Source organism: Amblyraja radiata, chromosome 18 (assembly GCF_010909765.2).
Source record: "Amblyraja radiata isolate CabotCenter1 chromosome 18, sAmbRad1.1.pri, whole genome shotgun sequence".
NCBI lineage: Eukaryota > Metazoa > Chordata > Chondrichthyes > Rajiformes > Rajidae > Amblyraja > Amblyraja radiata.
Genome location: NC_045973.1, coordinates 44,209,924 through 44,236,014, shown reverse-complemented (window position 1 = coordinate 44,236,014; position 26,091 = coordinate 44,209,924). Strand labels below are relative to the sequence as shown.

General features: G+C 45.1%; 1 protein-coding gene and 1 pseudogene across 3 annotated transcripts in view; both read right to left on the bottom strand.

Annotated features, from left to right (window-relative positions):
* Positions 1-26,091, bottom strand: part of LOC116983467 (protein shisa-5-like) — a 123,850-nt gene that overhangs the window by 32,425 nt on the left and 65,334 nt on the right. For all 3 annotated transcript variants that reach the window (XR_004414696.1, XM_033037255.1, XM_033037256.1), the window contains one exon: positions 2,214-2,332. Coding sequence is in view for 2 of the 3 variants with exons in the window: in XM_033037255.1 (XP_032893146.1) it covers positions 2,214-2,332 (119 nt within the window). In the remaining variant the exon portion in view is untranslated. The remainder of the gene's footprint in view (positions 1-2,213; positions 2,333-26,091) is intronic.
* LOC116983590 lies at positions 7,140-7,291 on the bottom strand (annotated as a pseudogene).

Sequence of the window (26,091 nt, the reverse complement as noted above, 5' to 3'; positions counted from 1 at the left end):
AGATTGAGAACAGATTCCAGTCATGAACAGGGCTCAGTTCTCCCATATATTTTTTAGTTTAGTTTAGAGATACAACGCGGAAACAGGCCCTTCGGCCCACCGAGTCCGTACCAACCAACGATCCCCACACATTAACACTGTCCTACACACACTAGGGGCAATTTACATTTACACCAAGCCAATTAACTTACAAACCTATATGTCTTTGGAGTGTGGGAGGAAACCGAAGATCTCAGAGAAAACCCACGCGGTCATGGAGAGAACGTGCAAACTGCGTAAAGACAGCACCCGTAGTCAGGATCAAACCCGTGTCTCTGGCGCTGTAAGGCAACAACTCTACCGCTGCGCCACCGAGCCGCACTATCTTATCTTTGATTTTTTTTTTTTTCCATGCATTTGGTTTGCAATAATGGAAGCCTAGTAGAACTCCCGAGGAGTCCACAAGCAAGCACAGATTTCAAATTACAACAGGCATGGGGTCAGCCATATTTAGCTGTCAAGACAATACGTAACAGGTTACACCTGGCCTTCTAAACGGCACAGAAACCTGATGCATAGCCGCAGGGAATAAAACCTAGAAATATGTGAACTGGAAATACAACTGAGAATATACTTGCAGATGAAAGGAGAAAAATTAATCCTGTCCAATAAGTGTATGAAAAGCAAATATATCAAAGTGGTCATTTTTGGAGGTAACAAAGTAGTGAGGGGGTTGAATCAGAAACGGGCAAGTTATGCATGTAGGCAGACCAGCAACTAATGGGGCAGCAAGGAAAATCAAGATCCATATCCCTCCATTCCCTACACATCCACGTGTCCATTAAAACAACCTCGGCAATGCCACCATCAAGACACATTCACATCTTGGAGGCAGTGTCGGGGAATCAAAGTGTAATCTGTAGAGGTTTTAGGAAAGAGTACTTGGTCACTATATACTAGAATACTACTATAATGTCTGAGGGAAGAATTAGAAGGCACCATTAAGCTAGTTAAAAAGTTACTTTTGGGATGGATATTTGGACATAAGTCTGCCCAACATGTGGAAGCAGCTTCCATGTACACCTTGGAGCCAAAGGCATTCAACAACTACCACAGGAGATGGACAACATCTCAATAACTTCATGCATAACATTCCCAAACCATTATTACATTATATTGAACATTTTTGATTCGATCTTGATGGAATTCTGATTAGTATGGGTGTCAGAGGTTATGTGGAGAAGGCAGGAGAATGGGGTTAGGAGGGAGAGGTAGATAATAATAATAATAATAATAATAAATACTTTATTGATCCCCTCAGGGAAATTCAGATGTCCAGGAGCCCCCAACCAACAAACCCACAGATTCAAAATGAACGCAGACAGAAAATACATAGAATACAATGTGGACACTACCTGAGAGCAATAAATACTTAAAAAGACCAATAATTAACAATTAAAAATTAAAAATTGCAAAATGCATCCCCCTACAGCCTAGCGGTCCGAATTATAAAATCTAATGGCTGCAGGGGTGAAGGATCTCCTGAACCGCTCCGTTCTACAGGGCAGGGAGAGGAGCCGGTTGTTGTTCCGAGTGCTCTTTTGACTCTCCAGAATTACATGGAGGGGATGCCCGGGGTTTTTCAGGATGACCTGCACCTTGTGCCTCATACGCCTCTCAAGCACATCCATCCCAGAGTCTACTCTCCCCTCCAGCACTGAGCTAGCTCGTTTAACCAGTTTGACCAGATCAGCCATGATTGACTGGCAGAGTAGACTTGATGGACCGAATGGCCTAATTCTACTCCTATTCCTTGTAACCTTATGAACATCATTCCAAGTAGAAAACGCTGTTCTACAGACAGGAACGCAGCTAATTCCAGATGCAGTGTAGTTAGATGAAACTCTAGATAGACACAAAAAGCTGGAGTAACTCAGCGGGACAGGCCACACCTCTAGAGAGAACAAGGCCAAAGGACATTTGTTGTCACATACACCAATTGGTGCAGTGAAATTTGAGTTACCATGCAGCACACAAATAAGAAACACACTATAGAATTGAACATAAAAAATAAAAGAGAAGGAATGGGTGACATTTCGGGACGAGACTGTTACATAAAACCTGATTTACCTGATAAAATACATGCAAATACAAATGTTGCGTTTTATCCAAACAAACGCGACCACCTATAAATGATGAAGGAATCCCTTTAATGATAATGCAGGGCTACTTACGCTGACGACCTCTGCGTGCGAGTTTGTAGAGTAGACAGCAGGGGCAGCACAGGCACAGTACAAGTGAGAAAAGGAATATCCCGAAGAAGCTCACTCCAATCGCCACAAACGAACTAAAGCTGAAACAAAAGCGACACCAACACAGGTCAGCAAAAGAATTGTAGACTACCCCCACAGAAAAAAACCCCCACATCAACAGAACATATCTAATGTGAATATAGGAACTGCAGATGCTAGTTTACACCAATGATAGACACAAAAAGCTGGAGTAAAGGGCTTGTCCAACTTCCACGACCTAATTCAAGACCTTTTTTGCTCGTAGACATTTTTCATCATGCTAGAAAAAACGCCCCGACCTACTTGATGCCACGAGTACCTACGACTAGCATCACGGCCTGCTACGACCTACCTACGACCTCCTACGACCATGCTGCGAGTATGTCTAGGGCAAACTCGGCAGTTGTCGTGAAAGTGGGACATGTCCTTAACTCAGCGGGACCAGGCAGCATCTCTGGAGAGAAGGAATGGAGTGAGGTTTCGGGTCGAGACCCTTCTTCAGACTGAGAGTCAGGGGAGGGGGAATCTAGCCGAGCTTGAGTAATTTTAAAAGGTAGCAACATATTTAGAACAGCAGGATATGAACAAGGTACACACATTCCTTCCAGCAAGCCACGTACAAACTGCACAGTCACAGATTTACGAGGCCATTCCATGAAGATAAAACAACCATAGAGGAAGCTTGATCACATTTCTGAGTAACTTTGTTTTATTTAACTCTGAGTGGGAGGTTCCAACATGACCTTCTGTAACACAGAATAACACATCAGCCATATTTATTCATGGGATGTCTCATCAGCCGTGCCCATATGATTTGTTTGGTTATTCAATAATTATTTTTTAAGCCAACGGCTTGATTTTACATGCGTTTGCCTGACCTTTCGGTAACAGGGCCGATAGGTCTGAAGGAAATGCTAATTTCTGCACTCCTGCTGATTACTTACATCCCAAACAATTCTCTTGCAAGCAACCTCTGGTGACTGTAGCTCCACGATTCCATGTTATTAGAAAGCTAAATAATCCAAAAGTACACTCAATATTGTCAGGAGGCACTCTGACCAAGGTTAAAATAATAACTAAAATAACTAATTTTGTGAGAATAAGAAAGATCCATTGAAACATAGAAAATAGGTGCAGGAGGAGGCCATTCAGCCCTTTGAGCCAGCACCGCCATTCATTGTGATCATGGCTGATCGTCCCCTATCAATAACCCGTGCCTGCCTTCTCCCCATATCCCTTGACTCCACTAGAGCTCTATCTAACCTCTCTCTTAACTCCATCCAGTGATTTGGCCTCCACTGCCCTCTGTGGCAGGGAATTCCATAAATACACAACTCTCTGGGTGAAAATGTTCTTTCTCACCTCAGTCTTAAATGACCTCCCCTTTATTCTAAGACTGTGGCCCCTAGTTCTGGGTTCGCCCCACAATGGGAACATTTTTCCTGCATCTAGCTTGTCCAGTCTTTTTATAATTTTATATGTTTCTATAAGATTCCCCCTCATCCTTCTAAACTCCAGTGAATACAAGCCATCTTGTTGGAGGGAACAGATAAAATCGAATAGTGAAAGGCTTGGATAGAGTGGATGTGGAGAGGATGTTTCCACCAGTGGGAGAATCTAGGACCAGAGGTCATAGCCTCAGAATTAAAGGATATTCCTTTAGGAAGGAGATGGGGAGGCATGGGGAGTCAGAGGGTGGTGAATTTGTGGACTTACATGACACAGAAAGCTCTGGAGGCCATCAATGGATATTTTTTAAGGCAGAGATAGATTCTTGATTAGTACGAGTGTCAGGGGTTATGGGGAGAAGGCAGGAGAATGGGGTTAGAAGGGATAGATAGATCCGCCATGAATGAATGACTGGGTAGTCTTGATGGGCTGAATGGCCTAATTCTGCTCATATCACATTATGAGTTTATGAAAACATTCGTGGTTCAAAAAAAAGTTCATAATTTTGTTTTTTTATTCGCTTCCCAAGGGCGGAACTGTGGCGTAGCCTTGTAGATGGTGCAGCACCAGAGGCCAGCATTAGATCCTGACCTTGGGTGCTGTCTGTTTGGAGATCGCATGCTCCCCCTGTGATCGTGTGGGTTTCCTCACACATCCCATGGACGTGCGGGTTCGCAAGTTAATTGGTCTTTGTAAATCCCTAGTCTATTGTGTGTATGGAGGAGATGTGAAAGTGGGATAACATAGAACTAGTGAGCAGGGGTGATCGGTGATCGGTGTGGACTCAGTGGGCCATTTCCACGCTGTATCCTTCAATTAATCAATATTTTTCATCAATGTTGGTACAGTGAAATGTTGGATGAGTGAATTGTAGGATCTCCTGGGATACCCGATTCTTAAATTGGAGGAACAGCACCTCACATTTTGCTTGGGCAGCTTACACCCCAGCGGTATAAATATTGACCTCCAACTTCAATTAATCCTTGCTTTCCCTCTCTCTCCATCCCTCCCCTTCCCAGTTCTCCGACCAGTCTTACTGTCTCCGACTACATTTTATCTGTTTGCTTTGTTGTTACCTTCTCCCAGAATACAATGATCTATTCTAGATTTTTCTTGATCTCCATCCCCTTTGTCCTGTTTTCACACCTTTCACTTCCATATCTATGCACCTCCCTCTCCCCTGACATCAGTCTGAAGAAGGGTCTTGACCCGAAATGTTACCCATTCCTTTTCTCCAGAGATGTTGCCTGACCCGCTGAGTTACTCCACCACTTTGTGTCTATCTTCAGTGAATGTTTTCTATGATCGGTGAACAAGGCTTTAACAAAGCAAGGTAATGTCATCGATTTCACCATTTTATTGATTGTTTTGTTCATAACATCATTCCTGCACAAATAATTAGTGGTGTCATGCCATCCAGTTTACATAAATAGAACAATTCACAGACCAACATGGTTAGGCACCACTAATTATTTGTGCAGGAATGATGTCCTATCTTTAAGAGCCCTATCCAGCTAGATAGGGCTCTTAAAGATATCGGAGTCAGGGGATTTGGGGAGAAGGCAGGAACGGGGTACTGATTGGGGATGATCAGCCATGATCACATTGAATGGCGATGCTGGCTCGACGCGCTGAATGGCCTACTCCTGCACCTATTGTCTATTGACATAGAAAGCATAATACATGTCGAACTGTGAATCACCCTAAAGTACTACATTAAAATGTATTAATCATCCCTTTTCACATACACTTAACAGGGCTTGTATTCCGTTTATCCGTAGATTAAAGTGCATCACAATGAATGTGGTACTAAATCCCACACCGCTCCATCCTGGCCAATGCAGTGCTCACTTTGCAGGCTTCAGTTAGTTAACTACTGCCAACATCTCTTTATTTTCACCGAGATAAAGTATAAGGTGGCCACGATGGCACAAAAGTAGAGTTACTGCCTTACGGTGCTGGCAGCGCCAGAGACACGGGTTCGATCCCCACTTCGAATGCCGTCTGTACAGAGTTTGTACATTCTCCCCGTGACCACGTGGGTTTTCTCTGAGATCTTCGGTTTCCTCCCACACTCCAAAGACGTACAGGTTTGTAGATTAATTGACTTGGTGTAAAAATTGCCTCTAGTGTGTGTAGGATAGATAGTGTTAATGTGCAGGGATCGCTTGTCTGTGTGGACTCGGTGGGCCGAAGGGCCTGTATCTCTAAACTAAACTAAAACTATATTTGAGCACAATTGTGAAAGGAAGTTACACATACCAGGTATAAATATCCCATTCTACATAACTATGTATTTAGAGCCAAGTTCACATTTTCCTATAAACAGAGCAAGGTTGTGCAAACCTACTTATATGCACCCGCTGAGTTTCCCCAGCAATTTTGTGTACCTTACTTATATGCACACGTGTTCACCAGCATTTTACAAATCTATTCACATTTTCGGCTCTGTGGACCCGGCTGATATGGTGCAAAGGCAGGCACACAAACTCCTCGTGTGGTGTTAGACTAAAAGCTGCACGGTCCCAACACAACATAGCACAGCTTCTCCAACCACACACTGTGCTGTTTGTGAGCAACAAACCCAACCGCGACAAATATCTCTGGCTGTCACTTCTTTAGCTTGCAAAACAGGAGGGCGGCAGTGCAGACCTAATATGGGCACTGCATGAAATATGTGTGCATTCTAGCCCTGAGTCAGCCGAGTCTCAGTCGGTAGCAGTCTGACTTCTGTGTCAGGAAACAATGGGGTCAAGTCCCACTCCAGAGACTGCTGCAAGTCACGTCTATCGTCAGTAGGTGAGGCAGAAGTACAATGAAAATCTTGCTTACAAGCAGCATCAGAGGCACATAGGCTTGCACAAACACTCAAGAACATACATATTACATAAATTCTAGTTTACTTTAGTTTGGAAATAGGCCCATTGGCCCACCGAATCCGAGCGACCAGCGACTTAAGGGCCTGTCCCACTTTCACGACCTCTGCCGAGTTTGCCCTTGACTCATACTCGCAGCATGGTCATCACAAGGCCGTAGGAGGTCATAGGTAGGTCGTAGCAGGTCGTGATGCTAGTCATATATACTTGAGGCATCAAGTAGGTCGGGCCGTTTTTCTAGCATGATGAAAATGTCCACGAGAAAAAGGTTGTGAATTAGGTTGTGAAAGTGGGACAGACCCTTTACACTATCCTACACGCATTAAGGTCAATTTACCAAAGGCAATTAACCCACAAACCTGTACGGCTTTGGAGTGTGGGAGAAAAACCGAAGATCTCGGAGAAAACCCACGCGGGTCATGAGGAGAACGTACAAACTCCGTACAGACAGCGCCCATAGTCAGGATCGAACCCGGGTCTCTGGCGCTGTAAGTGTTGTACGGCAACAACTCTACTGCTGCGCCACCGTGCCGCCCCAACAGCTAATGATATCTATATCCCACTACCACTAATGTACCAGTCGAGTATACCGCGTTTGAGGACATCGTAGGCGTTAGCATACGCAGTGCAGTGGGAAAGCATCGTCCTTGGAGACCCACCTTTTGGATCACGGTCCCTCCCCCGCCAGGTAAGTATAATACAGTCAAAAGACAAATGCATTAAAACTAGACATGAGTGCCAAAAACAACCCCGTGATAGTACGAGAGGTGGACCCTGATGCTCCATTGCCAAGGGAGGATTAGGGTTGTGCAGATCGGTTCAAGAACCTAATGGTTGTGGGAAGGTAACTGCTCCTGAACCTGGTGGGGTGGCCGTACTGAGAAGAGGAGGGCATGGCCCATAACCTCCTCTTCCTCCATTCCCTACAGATCCATGAGCCCATTTAAAAGCCTCTCTAATGTCACTATGGAGAGAGGATCAATGATGATAGATGCTGAGGCAGCTCCTCATGTAGATGCTTTCAATGGTGGGGAAGACTGTGCCTGTGATGGACCAGGCTGAGTCCACATCTCTCTGCAACCTCGTGTGTTCCTGGCGTTGTCACACAGGCCGTGATGACCAGTGAGGATATTCTATGGAATATGATTCCAGGAATGAGTGGGTTGGCATGTGATGAGCGTTTGACAGCACTGGGCCTCCACTCGCTGGAGTTTAGAAGGTTGATGGGGGGGGGATCTCATTGAAACTCACAGAATAATGAAAGGCATGGATAGTGTGGATGTGGAGAGGATGTTTGCACTGGTGGGAGAGTCTAGGACCAGAGGTCATAGCCTCAAAATTAAAGGATGCTCTTCTAGAAAGGAGGTGAGGAGGAACTTCTTTAGTCAGAGGGTAGTCACTCTGTGGAACTCATTGCCACAGAGGGCTGTGGAGGCCAAGTCAGTGGATGTTTTTAAGGCAGAGATAGACAAATTCTTGATGAGAACGGGTGTCAAGGGTTATGGGGAGAAGGCAGGAGAATGGGATTAGGAGGCAGAGATCAGCCACGATTGAATGGCGGAGTAGACTCGATGGGCCAAATGGCCTAATTCTACTCCTGTAACTTGTGACCTTGCGATACTTCCTACATTGCATCCGTAGAAATGTATTGGTGTATTTGGGGACATGCTGAATCTATTTACACATAGGAGAGTGGTGATTCAACCAGTGTGGGAGTTGGATCAGAAACAGACAAGTTGTGTATGTGGGCAGGCCAGCAACTAATGGGGTAGCAAGGAAGAACGGGTGAAGTACGCACACCTGAATGGTATGAAGTAGACCCAGGAGTTTAGAACATTCAGCGCTAACTGTGATCAGCTAATGGAGCACAACAGTCAAGAAAACTAGCTGCCTCTAGAAGAACAACAGCTCTAGGTTAGTTAATGGTTAATTTTATGATGCAACTAGAGAGGAGTGAGGAGGGAGGGAGAGGGGAGTGAGGGGGGGAAGGGAGGAGGAGAGAGGGGTGCGAACGGGGGTGAGAGACGGTGGGGGGAGGGGGAATGAAGAGGGTGGGCGAGGGGGAGAGGAGAAAGGGAGGGGAGGATGGAGGAGAGGGAGGAGGGAGAGGGGAAGAGTGTGGAGGGAGGGGGAGAAGGGTAGAGGGGAGTGAGGGGGAAGAGTGGGGAGGGAGAGGGAAGGGAGGGGGGGGGAGGAGAGGGGTGGGGGAGGGAGATGGGGAGGGGTGGGGAATGCGGGGAGATAAGTGGAAGAATGGGGAGGGAGGTGGAGAGGTGTAGGGGGGAGTGGTGGAAGAGGGACAGTGGGGTAGGGGAAGGGGTGGGGGACAGAGGGGAGTGAGGGGGAAGGGAGGGCGAGAGAGAGGGGTGGGGTAAGGGGGAGAGAAGGGGAAGAGTGGGGAGAGAGGGGGAGAGGGGTAGGGGGGGTGGTGGAAGAGGGACAGTGGTAGGGGGCGGGGGGAGAGATGGAGGGGGTGGGGGAGAGAGGGAAGGGGGGTGGGGGAGAGGGAACGGGGTGGGAGGAGGAGAGGGAGAGGGGTGAGGAGAGGGGGAGGAAAGAGGGGTGGGGGACAGGAGGAGAGAGGGATGGGAGGGGGAGAGAGGTGTTGGGAGGGGGGGGGAGAGGTGTGGGGGAGGGGGGGAGGAGGGAGATGGGGTAGGGGAGGGAGGAAGAATAGTGTGGAGGGAGGGGGAGAGGGGTGGGGGAGAGAGGGGAAATAGTGGGGAGGGAGAGTGGAAGGGGGAGGGGTAGGGACAGTCCATCTGTTCCCCATTCCCTATCACCCCCAATCCTCTTTCTCTATTCCCACACACATGATGACGCGCTTCGACACAGGCTGCGGGGGTGGGGGGAGGGGCTGGGGCTGCTGCAAAGGCATATGCAAATGGATCCATTCCGATTGGACATCTGTGAGCATTGGGCATTGTGACATCACACGATGGAACGTTCACCAACATTCTATGGGTGAGAAGCTGTTTTTTTATTTGATTTTGGGGGGGGGGGGGGAGAAGGATTTTATTAAAAATGTGTACATAAACACGACAAAATTTAATCAGGAGTGGATACTTGGAATGAAAAGTGAAATCTCTACCGAAATGGAAAGACTCTCGGCGATTCTGCGTCTGGTGTTGGCGTAGCAACGAATCAAAGGCTGGCAGCCACAAGTCAGGCAGAAACACACGCACGCACGCACGCACGCACGCACGCACACACACACACACACACACACACACACACACACACACACACACACACACACACACACACACACACAGAGTTTTATATTATAGATAGATAATCCGACTTCACTTCAAAACCATGGCCAGCATTAGCGGTTACACATGGAACATTGAACAGTACTGGAACAGGCCCTTCAGCCCACAACCTCCATGGTGACTATGATGCCAAGTTAAACTAATCTCCCCTGCCTGCAGGTGATCCATATCCCTCCATATCTATGTGCCCATTTAAAAGCCTCGCAAATGCCACCATCAAAAGACATTCAAATCTTGGTGGCAGAGGAGGAATCAAAGAGGAACCTATAGAGTTTGCAACTCAGAAAGAAAGCATCGGAGTGTTTTGGGTGGGGAATATATACTAGAAGACTACTTTAAGGACCGAGGGAAGGTTGAGAAGCCAGTGTTAAACAAACTAACGGTACTTTTGGGATGGATCCCAGGGAATTCTTCCCAACTAAGTTTGCTCAACATGTGGAAGCAGCTTCCATGTACACCTTGGAGCCAAACGAGTTGCTGCCTTACAGCGAATGCAGCGCCGGAGACCCGGGTTCGATCCCGACTACGGGTGCTGTCTGTACGGAGTTTGTACATTCTCCCCGTGACCTGCGTGGATTTTCTCCAAGATCTTCGGTTTCCTCCCTCACTCTAAAGACGTACAGGTTTGTAGGTTAATTGGCTTGGTAAACGTAAAAAAAAATTGTCCCTAGTGTGTGTAGGATAGTGTTAGTGTGCGGGGATCGCTGGTCGGCGCGGACCCAGTGGGTCTAAACAGAACTAAATTAAACAACTACCACAGTAGATGGACAACATCTCATTAACGTCATGCAGAATATTCTTAAACCATTATTACTTTATATTGACTCGATGGGCCGACTGGCCTAATTCTACTCCTGTTACTTGTGAGCTGTACTGGGAATGCTGCTACAGTTGCCCTCCTCTCCGAGGCTACACCCCTGGCCTTGCTTGGCCAGTGACCTATAATCCGGGGACACTCTATAGTGCTGCTCCAACCATTAGTCTGTTCAATACAACAGCTGCAAGCACCGATGATTAAATCTTTAGAAATGTGGATCCCATGACCGTCTTACGCAATGACACATGGAACCAATCAAAGAATTCATGTAGAAATAGCAGTGTTGGCAAAACATGACTGAGAGCTTGGAATGTGGCATCGTTATCACTACACACACTCAAACTCAAAACACATTCACTCCCTTGGCAACAGCATTAGTCTTTCCGTTGAAGCCAGGCACAAAACGCTGGAGTAACTCAGCGGGTCAGACAGCACCTCTGGGGAAAAGGAACGGGCAACGTTTCAGGTCGAGACTCTTCTTCAGACTGAGAGAGGGAAATGAGAGATATAGATGGTGATGTAGAGAGGGTTTAGTCCTTTAGTTGAGCGAGACAGTGGAAGGAGAGGAAGATTCCTCATCCACCTCCTCAGTAAAACAGTGATAAGCTCTCTTTAGGCAGCTTATAGCCTAAAGGGAGTACAGAGAAGGTTCACCAGACTGATTCTTGGGATGTCAGGACTTTCATATGAAGAAGGACTGGATAGACTCGGCTTGTACTCGTTAGAATTTAGATGATTGAGGGGGGATCTTATAGAAACGTACAAAATTCTTAAGTGATTGGACAGGCTAGATGCAGGAAGATTGTTCCCGATGTTGGGGAAGTCCAGAACAAGGGGTCACAGTTTAAGGATAAGGGGGAAATATTTTAGGACCGAGATGAGAAAATCTTTTTTTACACAGAAAGTGGTGAATCTCTGGAATTCTCTGTCACAGAAGGTAGTTGAGGCCAGTTCGTTGGCTATGTTTAAGAGGGAGTTAGATGTGGCCCTTGTGGCTAAAGGGATCAGGGGGTATGGAGAGAAGGCAGGTACAGGATACTGAGTTGGATGATCAGCCATGATCATATTGAATGGCGGTGCAGGCTCGAAGGGCCGAATGGCCTACTCCTGCACCTATTTTCTATGTTTCTATGTTTCCTCCTCAGTACAAATGGAGACCAGAAAATGACTTTATACATTGTAAATGGCACAATGAGCCGATTTCCAGCACAAGTCACTGCATTAAAAAAAACAGCTACTTTAATTGGCATCCCATCCACTGTCTTCCATCATGGCCAAGATGGCCATCACTAACCAGATACAAGATGCTCTGGGGTTGGCAAGGCTTCATTGACACTACCTCCCAAAACAGCAACCTCTTTTAGCGGCACAGTGGAAGTGGCGCAGCTGGTAGAGCCGCTGCCTCACGGTGCCAGAGACCCTGGTTCGATCCTGACCTCGGGTGCTGTCGGTGTGGAGTTTGCACGTTCTCCTTGTGACCACGTGGGTTTCCTCCGGGTGCTCCGGTTTCCTCCCACGTCCCAAAGATGTGCGGCTTTGTAAGTTAATTGACCTCTGTAAAATTGCCCCCAGTTTAGCTTTTGTTTAAGAATACAGCGCGGAAACAGGTCCTTCAGCATCCGCCCCACCCCGAGTCCACGCCGACCAGTGATCCCCGCACACTAACACTATCCTACACACACTAGGGACAATTTTACATTTTATACCAAGCCAATTAACCTACAAACCTGTACGTCTTTGGAGTGTGGGAGGAAACCGAAGATCTCTGAGACAACCCATGCAGGTCATGGGGAGAACGTGCAAACTCCGTACAGCCAGCACCCGTAGTCAGGATCGAAATGGGTTTCTGGCACTGACAGGCAGTAGTACTACCGGCGTGCCACCGTGCTGCCCTGTAGGGCTTGTGCAGAACTAGTATATGAAAATTTAGTATGCACAGCATTTCATTGTCCTATCTGGGACACATGACAATAAACTCTCTTGACTCTTGAACCAGTGATCGTTCGGCAGCATGGACATAGTGGGCTGAAGGGCCCGTTTCCATGCTTTATCTCCGAGCTAAATTTAACCACATCTGGAAGGATAGCGCAGGCCCCCAAATTCATATTCGGACAAGGAAATATAATGACCATTCCCTCGTCAATAGTGGGTCCAGGGTGCCTGGACCAGGGTCCAGGGTGCCTATCATCAGTGTGGGACCTTACTTATTACAATAATTGCAGCCATCTAAGGCATCCGTTCCCAACCCAACTCAAAGGTCAATTAAGGATGGGCTACAAATACTCATCCAGCAACAACACCCACACATATCCGACAAATAAATATGTGAAGGAAGGAACTGCAGATGCTGGTTTACACCGAAGATGGACATGAAGAAGAGTCTCCGCCCGAAACGTCACACATTCCTTCTATCCAGAGATGCTGCCTGTCCCGCCGAGTTACTCCAGCATTTGTACCTAGATCAATATGTGAATTCAGTTGTACAATAAATGTCCCAGTTAATAATATGTAGGAAGGAACTACAGCTGTTGATTTACAAAAAGCTGGAGTAACTCAGCGGGACAGGCAGCATCATCTCTGGAGAGAAGGAATGGGTGACGTTTCTGCATAGAGACTCTTCTTCAATGTTACAGTTCCTGCAAAAATAGTGGGATGAAGACAACCGTTATTCCGATTGAACATCCGAAGATATGTTGAATGCATTGGATACATAATACTGGAATGTACTGCGCTACGGAACTGCATTACATGATGCTCAACCATTCATGAGAGTGCATCAGTCAGATGAACTGGGGGCATGGCCAAAGTCTTCAACACACTGACAAAGGCAACCCTTTAGTAAGACTCAAGGACTCTTATGTTAGCAGTGAGTTTTACAACACAAGGGGAGAAGTGTATCAGTCAAAGGCTGTGATCATAACTCCTATGTTAAGTCAGTACAGCAGGACATTTATACACCAAAAAAGGTGACAATTGAGGAAGTACAAAGGTAGACAAAAATGTTGGAGAAGTTCAGTGGGTGAGGCAGCATCTATGGAGCGAAGGAATAGGTGACGTTTCGGGTCAGACTGATCTAAGTACAAAGGTGAGGTAGATTGATATGTTAATTACAGGATTATACATTACTCTTACATTATACAAACGTCATGACTTTTTAGTTCCCCACGCAGCAGAGTACAAAGTTAAGGAGACGAGGAAACACTTTTTCTCACAGAGATTGGTGAGTCTGTGGAATTCTCTGCCTCAGAGGGTGGTGGAGGCATGTTCTATGGATGCTTTCAAGAGAGAGCTAGATAGAGCTCTTAAAAATAGCGGAGTCAGGGGATATGGGGAGAGGGCAGGAACGGGTTACTGATTGTGGATGATCAGCCATGATCACATTGATTGGCGGTGCTGGCTCGAAGGGCCGAATGGCCTACTCCTGCACCAATTGTCTATTAATATGTTCACTATTTCACACTAGATTGCGACTTCTCTGTTCTTGACGTAACGGGATTCCTCAGCCTACCCAATGAAGATCCTGCTACAGTTTAACCCACTACAATACCACCCGCTTTAGTGTCATTTGCAAACGTGCTGATCATGCCATGTACGTTCTCATCTAAATCATTGATGTAGATGACAAACAGCAATGGGACCAGCACTGACCCCTGAGGCACACCACTAGTCACAGGCTTCCAGCCCAAAAAACAACCTTTGCCATCACCCTCTGCTTCCTTCAATGAAGCCAATTTTCTAAAGGGCCTGTCCCACTTGGCGATTTTTTCGGCAACTGCCGGCATCATTGACTGACGTATCAGGTCACAGAAAATGTTGCGGTTTGATGACGTGTGATGTGTGTTTTCAAGTGTCGCAACAGTTTTTTTTGTCGCCGCTGGATTTTGAAATGTTCAAAATCTTTTGGCGATACTGATATGACACCGACAGTCGCCGAAAAAAATCGGCAAGTGTTCAGCTATCTCTCCTTCGATCCCATATGATCTAACCTTCCAGAGACGCCTACCATATATTTCAAAATGAGTAAATTATCGTTTGAAAAATTGCAGAACTCGGGACTGAGATTGTTTTTGTTTATACCAGCAACCCTGGCTTGCCTTAGCAACTGAGTTCTAATTTGGGATGGTTATTTTATATCCTTTGCCGACGCAAGTAGCTAATGTCAATACTGGAAAATATATTTGGAAAGGCCCTACAACCCCCACAATTAAAATGTGGATTGTGGAAATGTCGGAGACCCTATATCTAGAAAGAATTAGACTTGTCTTAATGGACAAACAAGAACTTTTTGATAAAATATGGGCTCCATTCAATAATTATCTGACGGGATAGATTGGCCCGGCACGAAAACCCAACTGAAACTTGAACTCAGGATTAGATGAAAAGTCATACTTTATAATCTACGAACCTATCTCCAATGACGTATTATAAGTAATCCATTCCACCGTTTTTGTTTTTTTTGATATTTGTAACTTTTCTCTCTCTTTCTCTCTTTTTCTATATAAAAAAAACACTAGAAGTAGAAGTAATCGACAATTGAAAATTTTAATAATGTATGACTGATGTATATTTAATTTTTTTTTTACTATAATATGCAACTATACTTTATAATATGTCTACTTTTAATTAAAAAATTATTTAAAAAAAAAAAAAAAAAAAGCAATACTGGAAAATATTAAGGAATACAGCAAACATAGCTGAAACAAAATTAAAACTTACCAGCACCTGCCGGGGCAGGACTGCCTGAGCATTGTGAATTAGCATTAGGTGTTTGTCTGGCCATTTTCACTGTTTCAGTTTATTGTCACGTGTACTGAGGTACAGTGAAAAGCATTTGTTGTGTGCTCTCCAGTCAGCAGAAAGACGAGACATGATTACAATCGAGCCATTACAGTGTATTGATACATGATAAGGGAATATCATGGTTAGAGTAAGAAATGTTGCTGTTGGAGTAGAGAATTAAGAGTGTGGAACGATTGTAATAAGTGACTGTGGATCTGCTTCTGTGGCTAATCTTGGACGTTGGATCCTGCCAAGGTCACTGAAAATCCCACTGCTCCTGCCCTAAAGGGCCTGTCCCACTGTACGAGGTAATTCAAGAGTTCTCCTGAGTTTCCCGATTCGAACTCGGAGAATTGCGGTAATAGCCGCTCGTAGGTACTCGGGGCTCTCGTGGACATTGTTTAACATGTTGAAAAAACTTCACGAGCTTACCGCGTTTCCCGAGTACCTGCCGTTAGCGTTACGAGCCGCTAAGAGACGCCCCAAGCTCCGACGTACCCGCTACGTACATTCTATGTACTTACCACTAGTTAGATTTTTTTTTAAACTCGGGAGAGCTCTTGGGCAAACTCGTATAGGCCCTTTAATTGCATCACCCATTTCCCTGGAACTACACTGGATAATGTTTAACATACATATGATTAAAAACAGTAGGCTCCTCAAACGACAATCCAACAAGATCATAGGTGATCTAAGGTGAAGTAACTGCATCCTCAACTCTGCTTTCCTGCCTACTACTTCTCCCCCCCCCCCCCCTTGCTAATCTACCTCTGCCTTAACGGGGTATCCATTAAAAATGCCAGACTCATAACACTCAAGAAAAAAACGTCACCTCACTTCTGGCTAAAATGAGCAACGCATCAGTTTTAAGTAGTGATCCCTAGTTTGAGATTTCCCCCATTGCCAACTCTGCTTTCACTCGCCATGGCTCCAAACTCTGGGGCCAGTCCCTAATCTTCCTGCCCATCTGTCACTCTGCTTCTAAAGAGCTCCTCAAAATCTCTTTGTTTTTTGAATCCTGCCCCCAATTTCTCCTTTGCTGGCTCCTTATCAAATGATTTGATAGCACAAGTGTGAAGTGCATCTAAATATTTTTTGCTGCATGAACGGTTAAAAATGAAAGCAGTTGTCACTTCGCTGGGCACCATAGATCCAAGAAGATTGTCTTTCAAATTGCATGGAGATGTCGAGTATTTTGCACTAAAACATGCACATTAACATGAGCACCAGCTTTAAAATGTCACTGAAAATCTCTTTCACACCAATTAACTGATACCAAAGTACTTGATAGTTCATATATGGCGAGGCAGAGGCTTTCTCCTGATTGACCAACAAAGCACAAACTAAATGGTCTAAAATATAAAGACAGAAGGACGTATGCTTCCCACACTCGAAGATCCAGACAGCCCGGGAGAATAAACTGCTGATTGTCATTAGGATGTAAGCAGAAAAGAAAAAAAATGGGTGTAATTGGATTTTAAATAATTTCCTGTCCTTGTGACTAAAGAGGCTGTCTGTGTGTAATGCCTTTGTGCATCGTGGAATAAGGCAGAAGTTGATTCTCTCTTGCTTTGTTACTGTGCTTTGTTGCTCTCTACAGTTCAACAGCTGCTGGGGTTTTCCCTCTCACTGAAATGCCTGGCAAGGAGCAGGAGAGCAATCAACAGTCAGTTTCTTTGCCGAGCTTGGTGCCAGATAGCAGACAGGCAGCCTTTGCCTGGTGTCCTTCACTGCCACAAGTGACTGCGGCCAATTTCCACACAACCACCTCTCACAAACGGCAATGTTGGAGCAGGCAGTGATGTGTGTTCCCTATTCCTTAGGGCCAACAGGACTAGTACTACAGTTCGATGTCTCAGCCATAAGATGGCACCGCTGGCAATTCAGTGCACTGTCGGCAATGCCGTGAAGTGTCGGCAAAGAAGGCGGAACTCAAGTCCTAGACTAGGGATGGGGAACCTTTTCATGTTGGAATGCCGCATTAAGTTAGCTGTAATCTAATAAGGCCGCATCCAAGAAGCTTCAATTAGATATACTTCAAAATGTACATTATTTTGTTAAAATAGCCCTCATGACTTACTCATGTTATAATTGTGGCCGTCAGTCGGGGAGGATAATGTCATTGAATCTTCTTTTACTCTTTGGTATTTAAATTTTTTAATTCATTTTAAGATTAAAATTAAAATAATAAAAGAGGAACAAAAGCATATTAATAAAAATAAAAGGATTTATTCTACAAAATTTGGATTCATTCAAAAGGCCGCACATAATGGCCTAGAAGGCCACATGCGGCCTTAAGGCTGCAGGTTCCCCACCCCGTCCTAGACTGAACTCAAATCCAGACGGTTTGAGTGTGACCGCCTGTGGGCTTGGGGCCAGTGCGATTTGACAGAACATCTTCTTGTCATGTGTAAGAAAGAACTGCAGATGCTGGCTTACACCAAAGATTGACACAAAATGCTGGAGTAACTCAGCGGGATAGGCAGCATCTCTGGAGAGAAGGAACGGGTGACTCTCAGTCTGAAGAAGGGTCACAACTCGAAACCAAATACTGTATATGGTATGTACCTAAAAATGTGCTCAACAAACGGATATATTAGTTATGACCCTTTCATGTCCCCCGGTAAAGCCCCAAACGACCCCCCATGGGGGTTCCCACCCCCAGGTTAAGAACCACTGGTATAGAACAAGCTGCCAGAGGAGGTAATTGAGGCAGGGACTATCCCGCCATTTAAGAAGCAGTTAGACAGGTACATGGATAGTACAGGTTTGGAGGGATTTATCACCAAATGCTGGCAGGTGGGACTAGTGTAGCTGGGACATATTGGCCGGTGTGGGCAAGTTGGGCCGAAGGGCCTGTTTCCACACTGTATCACTCCATGACCCGATGACTCCTTCTCTACAGGGATACTGCTTGACCTGCTGAGTTACTCTGGCATTCTGTGTCTCTCAAGCGTGGGTACTTGGGCAGGTACCAGAAACATGGGCTTGTACACTCTGGAGTTTAGAAGTATGAGAGGGGATCTCATTGAAACATATAAGATTGTTAAGGGCTTGGACACACTAGAGGCAGGAAACATGTTCCCGATGTTGGGGGAGTCCACAACCAGGGGCCACAGTTTAAGAACAAGGAGTAAGCCATTTAGAACTGAGACGAGGAAACACTTTTTCTCACAGAGAGTGGTGAGTCTGTGGAATTCTCTGCCTCAGAGGGCGGTGGAGGCAGGTTCTCTGGATGCTTTCAAGAGAGAGCTAGATAGGGCTCTTAAAAATAGCGGAGTCAGGGGATTTGGGGAGAAGGCAGGAACGGGGTACTGATTGTGGATGATCAGCCATGATCATATTGAATGGCGGTGCTGGCTCGAAGGGCCAAATGGCCTACTCCTGCACCTATTGTCTATTGTCTATATGTTGCCACTCTAGGACTTGTACATCAGCAGGAATAGGCACCTGGAGGAGAAATTGTGCAGCCTGTAAGTGAGGAATATGTCACTTTACAGTAAGATGACCGAGGATAGTAAGGTGTTTTAAAGATCCTGAACATTGAAAGCACGCCATTTGGGAACTTGACTCCATTCTAACTTTGTCAATAATGTTTTTGTTTCACCAGCATAAGGAAGGTCAGCAATGGGCAAGTAGACAGATGTTGCACAAAACCGACTTCTTTACCGGAAACGCAAACTAAGTTCCAGTTACCATGCCTCAACGTTCTCCCTGACGGCATTTCCCCCTATTTCCATCAGCAATTACCTTTATAACTCGTTGAAGCAGGATAATCAATTGATGTGGCTTGAAGGAATTTTGGACCATTTCATTCCCACGCATACCCAAATTTCCAATGAGTCATCAAATGCCCTTTATCTGTGAGAGGTTTCCAAATTTTCAATGTGGAATAAAAGTCCTTAAGACTTTTTTTGGAGCCTTAAGGAAAAAATAAGTATTTTCTCTACATTAATGTTACTACATTGTGGATAACTGCAATTTTTTTTCCTCAAAAAAAAAAATCTTTATTTACAGTTCTGATTACTACTAATTAAGTTAATAAAAATTCCACAAACCAGGTTATTTCAAATCATTTTACAGCAAAGCTGTTGCCTTGTATGAATATTTCCAAGCCGACTGGATGTCTTTCATTCTTTTAGTTTAGTTTAGAGATACAGCGCAGAAACAGGCCCTTCGGCCCACCGAGTCAGCACCCACCAGCGATCCCTGCACACTAACACTATCCTGCATACACTAGGGACAATTTACATTTATACCAAGCCAATTAACCTACAAACCTGTACGTCTTTGGAGTGTGGGAGGAAACTGGAGACCTCGTAGAAAACCAACGCAGGTCATGGGAGAACGTACAGACAGCACCCGTCGTCAGGATTGAACCCGGGTCCCTGCCGCTGCAAAGCAGCAACTCTACCGCTGCGCTACCGTGCTGGACTTCCACCCAACATAATCCACTGTAGATGTTTGTTCACAGCTATTTGTAGACGCCAATGTGGGATGACAGAAATCCAAAATGAAACAAAACAAAAATTCCCAAAAGCCAGGCAGCATGTGTGGAGAGAGAAACAGAGTTAATGTTTCAAGTCGGTGACCTGGTATCAGAATTGATGAAACATTAAGGTACAGGAAGGAACTGCAGCTGCTGGTTTACTCCAAAGATAGACACAAAATGGAGGAGTAACTCAGCGCATCTCTGGAGAAAAGGAATAGGTGATGTTTTGCCCTTCTTCAGACAGTCAGGGGAGAGGGAAACTAGAGGTATGAAAAGGTTCAGAACTAATCAGAGCCAGCACCGATGACCAAGGAAAGGTGGAGCCCACAATGGTCCATTGTTGGCTGTGGAAGAGGTGATAATGAAGGGATATATGGTTGCAAATAGTGGAAGTAGCTGCATGCCTAGGGTGGGGGAGGGGCAGAGAGAGAAGGGTTACTTGAAATCATTAACATTGTTTTTCTCCACACAGGTACTACCTGACCAAGTGTACACTTCTTACATGTTCTGTTTTAAGAGATTGAACACGGTGAGTGTTTGTTGTTGGGTAGCTGGGGGATTTTCCCCAACATCAGGCCAACAATCAGATGCGTGGACTTAAAGTAAACGAAAAAAAGACTTGCATTTCCAGTTCACCTTGGCATGGCTATTGGCCACCTCTGGGTGTGTCACAACCAACTAACATTGAAGTACAGAAGCCATGTTTCCTGGTAGGTAGGTGTGGCAGATCATTTGGAGCCTGTGCGATTTGGTAGCCTTTGGTAGAAGGAACTGCAGATGCTGGTTTAAACCGATGAAAGACACAAAACGTTGGAGTAATTCAGGGGGGACGCACAGCATCTCTGGAGAAAAGGAATGGATGATGTTTTGGGTCTGAAGAAGGGTCTCAACCCGAAGCGTCGCCCATTCTTCTCTCCAGAGGTGCTGCCTGTCCCGCTGAGTTACTCTAACGTTTTGTGACCTTCGATTACCCTCGATTACCTACGACTAACATGCCGACCTACTACGACCAAACCTACGAGTAAAAAAAGTATCAATTTTTTTCCATGGCGACCTTTTTTTACTTGCGGGCATTTTTTTAACATATTGAAAAAAATGCCGCGACCAGTACGCGGAGGCCACTCTCGAGCATGAAGGAGAGTTACGAAGACCTCCTACGACCTCGTGTCGACCACGCTGCGTGTATGAGTCGAGGGCAAACTTGCCAGAACTCGCAGATTAGGTCGCCCAAGTGGGACAGGGCCTTAAGGGTGGACATGCCACAGAAGGCTGTGGAGGCCATGTCAATGAATATTGTTAAGGCAGTGATAGATTAGATTCTTGTCTAGTACGGGTATCAAGGGTCATGGTGAGAAGGCAGGTGAATGGGGTTCGGAGGGAGAGATCGATCAGCCATGATTGAATGGCGGAGTAGACATGATGGGCTTACTTATTGATAGTTGGTAACTGGATTGAGAAAAAGAGAAGGAGTTAACATTCAATATCAGGTTGGGAGGCAGCGAGCAGAGGGGAATGGGCAAATGCTGGGCACATGGAATATAATGCAAGGTGTTCATTTTGGTAGAAAAGATAGAAATGCTGTATTTTATTTAAACAGCAAGAGATTGAAAGGCACTAACTGGTGTTCACATGTATCTGGGCATCTTGATACAAGAATTACTGAATGTTAACATACAGTAAGCAATTAGGAAGGCCTTAACTCCAAAAGAACTTGAGTGTTGGACTAGATATGTTTTGCTCCAATATGGCCCAACAGGAGAAACCATTTAGTGGTCCGAGAACACTGATGCAATTATCAAGAAAGCTCATCAGCGCCTCTACTTCCTGAGAAGATTACGGAGAGTCGGTTTGTCAAGGAGGACTCTCTCGAACCTCTACAGGTGCACAGTAGGGAGCATGCTGACCGGTTGCATCGTGGCTTGGTTCGGCAACTTGAGCACCCTGGAGAGGAAAAGACTACAAAAAGTAGTAAACACTGCCCAGTCAATCATCGGCTCTGACCTTCCTTCCATCGAGGGGATTTATCGCAGTCGCTGCCTCAAACAGGCTGGCAGTATCATCAGAGACGCACACCATCCTGGCCACACACTCATCTCCCTGCTACCTTCAGGTAGAAGGTACAGGAGCCTGAAGACTGCAACAACCAGGTTCAGGAATAGCTACTTCCCCACAGCCATCAGGCTATTAAACCTGGCTCGGACAAAACTCTGATTATTGGTGGCCAATTATCGCTATTTGCACTTTATCAGTTCATTTGTTTATGTGTGTATATATATATATATATATATATATATATATATATATATTGTAGTATATGGACACACTGATCTGTTTTGTAGTAAATGCCTACTATGTTCTGTGTGCTAAGCAAAGCAAGAATTTCATTGTCCTATCCGGGACACATGACAATATATTCCAACTTGAACTTGAACATTTCAGAAGATGGGAAACCTTTGGAACTCTCTACCCTAGGGGGCTATGGAGATTCAATTAGTAACATCAATATATTTTGGAGTTTGAGTTTAGTTTATTGTCACGTGTACCGAGGTACAGTGAAAAGCTGTTGTTGCATGCTAACCAGTCAGCGAAAAGACAATACATGATTATAATCGAGCCATTTACAGTTTTCAGATTTATGATAAAGAGAATAACGTTCAGTGCAAGATAAAGCCAGTAAGGTCCAGTCAAAGATAGTCTAAAAAGGTCTCCATCGAGGTTGATAGTAGTTCAGGACTGCTCTCTAGTTGAGGTAGGATGGTTTAGTTGCCTGCTAACAGCTGGGAAGATGCTGTCCCTGAATCTGGAGGTGTGCATTTTCACACTTCTGTACCTCATGCCTGGAGAGGGAATGGCCAGGGTGCGACTCATCCTTGATTATGTTGCTGGCCTTGCCAAGGCAGCGTGAGCTGTAAATTGAGTCAATGGAAGGGAGATAGACACAAAAAGCTGGAGTAACTCAGCGGGACAGGCAGCATCTCTGGAGACAAGGAACGGATGACATTTTGGGTTGAGACCCTTCTTCAGAATGGCAGGGAGGTTGGTTTGTGTAATGGTCTGGACTGCATCCATAATATTTAGATATTAAAAATCATTCTACTTATTGTCTGATTAAATTGTGAAGCAGATATGAGAAGCCAGATGGCCCATTGTTGCTCTTCTAATTGTTTAAAGAAAATTACTTCAGATGCAGTTAAGTTATTAAGTTTTATCTGGCCATAAAATCTCCAATAAAAAAATATTTACAACTGATACAATCACTAGACATTAAGTGGATCATTAAAAAGATTAAGGGTACAAGATCTATAATAGATTTACATTAGGTCTCTTTGCATAGTGCTTTTCCACTTGCTTCTCATCGGTTACTGGTGGTTTTAAAACATGGATATAAATAAAAACTTACATACAAATTGAACTAAAAATAGGCAATGATTTTTTTTACCCTTGACCTTTTAGGAAAACCAGTACTAGCCTTTGAAGAAAGGCAATGTTATTTTTTGGCATTTTCCTTCAACATCAACAAAACAAGTGGCTTCATACCAAACGCTTTTCCTTCCTTTCCTTTCAGAGAAACAGTACAATGTCCCCAGATTTCAGGAACCAGACGGATTCTGACTTTGAGAGTGACTCACGCACCTCATTATTCCAGTAAACTGCATTGTTCTGCAAAGCCAAGTTGCTGCTGTTACATAAGGACACACGGAAGCAATAAGCTTATTAGACTGGTGAGGAATGAATGCACTTAACGTGCACAACATATTTATCTTTAACACTTCAGTGGCTATTTGAACTCTCAATGATGTTGTTTAGTTTAGTTTAGAGATACAGTGTGAAAACAGGCCCTTTGGCCCACTGAGTCCGGACCGACTATCAATCCCCACACATCTACACTATCCTACACACACAAGGGACAATTTATACATTTATACTGAGCCGATTATGCTGCAAACTTGTACGTCTTTGGAGCGTGGAAGGAACCCGCAGATCTCGGAGAAAACTTAGGTTGGTCACGGGGAGAACGTACAGACTCCGTACAAACAAGCACCCATGGTCAGGATCGAACCCGGGTCTCTGGCGCTCTGAGGCAGCAACTTTACCGCTGCACCACCGTGCTGCCCAGCACAGAGCCATTGTTTGTGACTGGCTGGGATGGTGCAGTTAAACGGAGCTGGAAGTTGTGGCCTCCTGATAGCTTGGACATTTTTCTTGCTCGTGGGTCACCAAAGGGTTAATCAAATTGCAGAAGTGAACCAACGTCACAGCTGCTCCCTCAGCAAGAGACTGACTGGAGGGTGAGGAACAAGCTGTTTACATGTGTCTTTGGCCACAAAACGGTGGGAAGAAACAGAAACAAAAATTAAGTATAGCCAGGCAAGGCCTTCATTTTATGATAACAGCTCATAATAAACTGTAAATATATCAAACTTTGAGCTACGTTGACTCTTCAGCTTGGTCTCAGTTAGAAACCATTTAGCCGTGGTATGTGGTATATTACATACCAAGATTTCCATAAAAGTAAAAATTCCCAAAAGATTTTGCAATGTTGGCAAATAACTTTGACGTCAAAGACAAACTTTTACACAATAAACTGGAGTAACTCAGCGGGTCAGACAGCATCTCTGGAGAAAAGGAATAGGTGATGTTTCGGGTTGAGATCCTTCTTCAGTAGTCTCGACCTGAAACGCCATCTATTCCTTCTCTCCAGAGATGCTGACTGTCCCGCTGAGTTACTCCAGCTTTTTGTGTCTATCTTCCGGTTAAGCCAGCATCTGCAGTTCCTTCCTACACAAAAAGTTTCCCAGCATCAATGAAGAGAGAAACAGTGAACATTTCAGTTCAAGGACTCTTGAGAGAGTGGTTGCTGACAGCATTAAAGTGCCCAGATGAGGACATGAATGTCGAGGCATTGAACACTAGTAGACTATTATCTGAATGGTGGCCGATTAGGAAAAGGGAGATGCAACGAGACCTGGGTGTCATGGTACACCAGTCATTGAAAGTAGGCATGCAGGTGCAGCAGGCAGTGAAGAAAGCGAATGGTATGTTAGTATTCATAGCTAACAAAGAATTTGAGCATAGGAGCAGGGAGGTTCTACTGCAGTTGTTCAGGATCTTGGTGAGACCACACCTGGACTATTGCGTACAGTTTTGGTCTCCTAATCTGAGGAAAGACATTCTTGCCATAGAGGGAGTACAGAGAAGGTTCACCAGACTGATTCCTGGAATGTCAGGACTTTCATATGAAGAAAGACTGGATAGACTCGGCTTGTACTCGCTAGAATTTAGAAGATTGAGGGGGGATCTTATAGAAACTTACAAAATTCTTAAGGGGTTGGACAGGCTAGATGTAGGAAGATTGTTCCCGATGTTGGGGAAGTCCAGAACAAGGGGTCACAGTTTAAGGATAAGGGGGAAATCTTTTAGGACCGAGATGAGAAAAACATTTTTTACACAGAGAGTGGTGAATCTGTGGAATTCTCTGCCACAGAAGGTAGTTGAGGCCAGTTCATTGGCTATATTTAAGAGGGAGTTAGATGTGGCCCTTGTGGCTAAAGGGATCAGGGGGTATGGAGAGAAGGCAGGTACAGGATACTGAGTTGGATGATCAGCCATGACCATATTGAATGGCCGTGCAGGCTCGAAGGGCCGAATGGCCTACTCCTGCACCTATTGTCTATGTTTCTACTATAGATCAAGTGTTGGGAGAAGTATTTATATGGAAGTATTTATATACTGGTCAGCATGGGGAGGTTGAATAGACTTGGATTGTTTGCTCTGGAATGTCGGAGTGGAGATGACAGAAGTATATAAAATTAGGAGGCTGAGTTAGGGTAGATCCTTTTTCCCCAGGGTGGAAATGTCCAACACTACAGGGCAAAGGTGAGAAAGAAAGGTTAATGGACTTGTGCGGGGCAAGTTTTGATTTTTTTTTTTTACATAGGGAGTGGTGGGGGCCTGGAAAGCATTGCCTGAAGTAGTGGTAGAAGGGGAGGAAGGTACAATAGGAGCATGTAAGACGCTTTTAGACACACACACAGAAGTGCAGGGAATAGAGGGGTGTGGATCCTGTACAGGCAGATCAGATCAATTTAACCAGGCATCAAGAATGGGGTTAGGAGGGAAAGATAGATCAGCC